Raw genomic sequence first — 3381 nt, 5'->3', positions numbered from 1 at the left:
CTTATTCTTTTATACAAACAATGTTAAGAGCTAATTGAACGAGACGTGGCTCCTGCCCTTTTGCATTTACCTATAACTTTAATTTCCAATTTTTAGTCCGTATACTGTGCAATTGTTGCATATTGAAGATCACATCCTGTAGGACATTTGACTAACAATTCTCATGCCCTTTTATGCCTCTGCTAGTATTATTTGACACCTTAAAATGTCAGTTAATCTTATTACACCTACACTAAAGGAGAAAGCGGGTCAACAATGGAGATAGTCAATAAACGCCCTTCTTCTCATTTCAATATAATACCGAATTTGCAGTGCGGAATCGCATTACTATACAAAAAAAGATGCTATATAAGTATTTGAGCCGGATTATTGAACACTAGTTTCTCGCTCCAGATTGATAAACACTAGTTTCTACAAAAGAATTTGATAAACGCCTTCAAATGTGCCACAGAATTCACCCTTTGATGAAACCCTAACTATAGGAAAGCAAAAACTCTGCTGCAATTTCAATTTGAAGGATTACCAGCTATGAAATTTGTATTCCGAGGTATTTTATTGATGGCAAGCTGATTTAATAGATCTCAATGTATGATTTTACCTAGAAAAATTAATTGATCTAAACATAAAATAATGTTAATTGAGAATATTGAACCATTTGACGGCATCGCCACAAATTAGCGTGGAGAGATAATTTTGAAGTAGATTTCCTTTATTGTCATGATCAAAATTTTAATCCATTACAATCAGCAAAGAATTTCATGAAGAAGCTTATATCTCTTCTTATTTTTTCTGTCCATGCTGTCTCCTAATTCAGATCTTTCTTTCTTGTCCAACAAAGTGGTTTTCCGTCTATCAATCTGAACACGAGATTTTCTCAAATTCCTCTTGCCATTGCTATTGAGGGATATTTTCGTACACTCTCCAAAACCAGCAGAATTTCTAACACTTTTCACAGAATTTCTACTATCAAATTCCTCTTGAATAGCGAAACACCAGTCACACACTTCACTCATGCTCTCAAAATATACTCTGCTGCAATATCTGTGAAACAAAGCAAAAGTGAATTAATGAATTCTTATTTCTAAAATTGAAAACATCCGAAGCTATATATGGAGAGTGATTATTAACTTACTGATGCTGAAAACGAATGAAACATTTTGTGCACTGAAATAGAGAGATTTGGAAGCCCACATCCCCACACATACTGCACTCCATTGCTGTTTCTTCTTTTTCTTCTATGAATGAGATTTTAATAATGCAGCTTGAATAGCAGAATGCTTCTTTGAAATATAGAATCTAAAACACGGGGAAAATGGTGAGAAATTGCATTACCAAATGGAATAATGATATTTCATTATGAAAGAGAGGAATGCGTCGAAGTAACGTTTGGGTGGAATTAGCATCGTACAGACCGTCTTTCCACACGCTACCAGCATAGCTTGACTTGACTCGGAATGTTGACATTGTATATTTTCATTTAAAAATTTTTTTTTTTAAAAATTTCGGTTCTAGTAGCGTGGGCCTTTTATACAATGTGAAACATGAAAAAACTATCATTCTGATTTAATTGACTTCATAATTGTATATTATCAAAGATAGTAATTCTTTTGGGAGAATTTTTTTGTGTTTTAATTTGTGAGTAAAATTGGTTAAATGTGGAAGATAGAATTTGACTAGAATAAATTAGATGATTGGCCTTGTCTAGTGTGAATAAACAAGTCTTAGGTTCCAAAAAATTCAAAAGGTACATTTTGATTTTAAATAATTTTATTTGCAAAATAGAGACAATTATTTATCTACTATAACTATTTCTCAATAGCCTATAATAATTCTCAATAGCCTATAGACAAGTCTAAGCTATCTTAGATCATTTGAAGATAAAATATATAAAAAACAAAGTACTTAGCTAGTATGAATAATTAAAATCTAAGATTTGACACACACACATATGACATAAATATGTGTGTGTGTGCGTGTGCACGTTTTTAGAGTTAGAAGAACATAATTAATATATTGTTATTGGGAGATATAATTCTAAACCTTCGCAAGGTACAACATTAATTATAATATTGTATATGTATAAGATTGCTCAACTATTTCTATAAATGAGATTGTGTTTCCTATATATTTCATATTATAGTAGTGGATAACATATATAAATTAAAACCTAGTTACTTCTAAAAATGCTATAATCAAGTACACATATGAGAGTGTACTAAGAGAAAACAAGACCTTGTGATTTTTCTTACATAGTATTTGTATAAGGTGAAATGTCAAGCAACTAGAAAGCTCTTAATTGCTTCACATTTCATATGGGGATTTTATTACCTTACACTTTAAAGGGAAATTAAGAAGATAGATTTTTTCGGTTACAACTTTAAGGTTATTAGATCTAAGTAAATTAATAAATTAATGCAATCTAAATGATGAAGAAGCACTACTACAAAAAGAGATCTAATGGTCATAGAATTAGGGAAAAAAGAGGAGATCTTTAAAAACCTAATTTTAGAAAAAGCTAGGAAGGAAGTAGAAAGAAGTGATGATTTCAATTAAAGACAATAGATCTAGAAAGTAATTACTCAAATAAAAAGGAAAAATAAAATAATAACTTAAAAAGATCAATGGAAAATTGGAGATAGATTTCTTCCCCCTATACTATTTTCAACAATGAATATACCCAGTTATGGACATGTAACAGTGAAATCTATAGAAGTCACAAAAATCATTTAGCTCCATGAAAGTAATGACTTTTAAGGATGGGGAAGAAATGAATTTGATTCCAAGAATATAACAAAAATGTCTGAATCCTTTTATTCCCAATCATAAAACTAATATGTTGTCTCTGATATTTAAGAAATAGGATATTCTAATCTACACTTTATTCTACTTTCCAAAACATGTAGTCTTTAAGAAAAAACATGGTTTTGTTTCATAAGTGTGGTGTGTTTCTTGGTCAAACCCTAGTTTATAGTTTAATCTTGAAATTTAAATTTAAATTGAAATAGTAATTGTAAAAATGTAAATGTGAAGCAAATGAACAAATTTATCTTACGAGAGTAGGATCTCTCAATCAAACCTAATGAACTCATATTATCAAGTTGATTATGTCAAGATTATGTCGAGATGATGTGTATCTTCTCTTGATTCAAATCAAATGTAGAAGAAAGATAGATGTTGAATCCTAGTCTAGATGACAAGCTTCACTACCACTATTACCAATAGAGGAATATGATATTAAAAAGATAAGAAAGGAAAATAAAAATTCATTTGTAAATCCCAAGGTGTGCTAATTTGACTCTAAACTTCTGTAATCAATTATCTTAGAGATTCTTTTGAAGGAAATGTTACCAAAGAATTTTTTTTTCCAATATTTCAGCTTGG

General features: G+C 30.2%; 1 protein-coding gene across 1 annotated transcript; it reads right to left on the bottom strand.

Moving 5' to 3' along the window:
- Positions 1-688: 688 nt before the first annotated feature.
- Positions 689-1247, bottom strand: LOC149528967 (uncharacterized). The gene is made up of 2 exons (XM_089811741.1): positions 1133-1247; positions 689-1041 (listed from the first exon to the last, which is right to left on the bottom strand). Exons 1-2 carry the CDS (start codon positions 1213-1215, stop codon positions 744-746), a joined length of 381 nt encoding a protein of 126 aa, XP_089667867.1. The 5' UTR covers positions 1216-1247; the 3' UTR covers positions 689-743.
- Positions 1248-3381: the final 2134 nt, after the last annotated feature.

Source organism: Cupressus sempervirens, chromosome 11 (genome assembly GCF_028749045.1).
Source record: "Cupressus sempervirens isolate cs-2001-9-10 chromosome 11, ASM2874904v1, whole genome shotgun sequence".
Lineage (NCBI taxonomy): Eukaryota > Viridiplantae > Streptophyta > Pinopsida > Cupressales > Cupressaceae > Cupressus > Cupressus sempervirens.
This window is presented reverse-complemented; position numbering and strand designations above follow the sequence as displayed.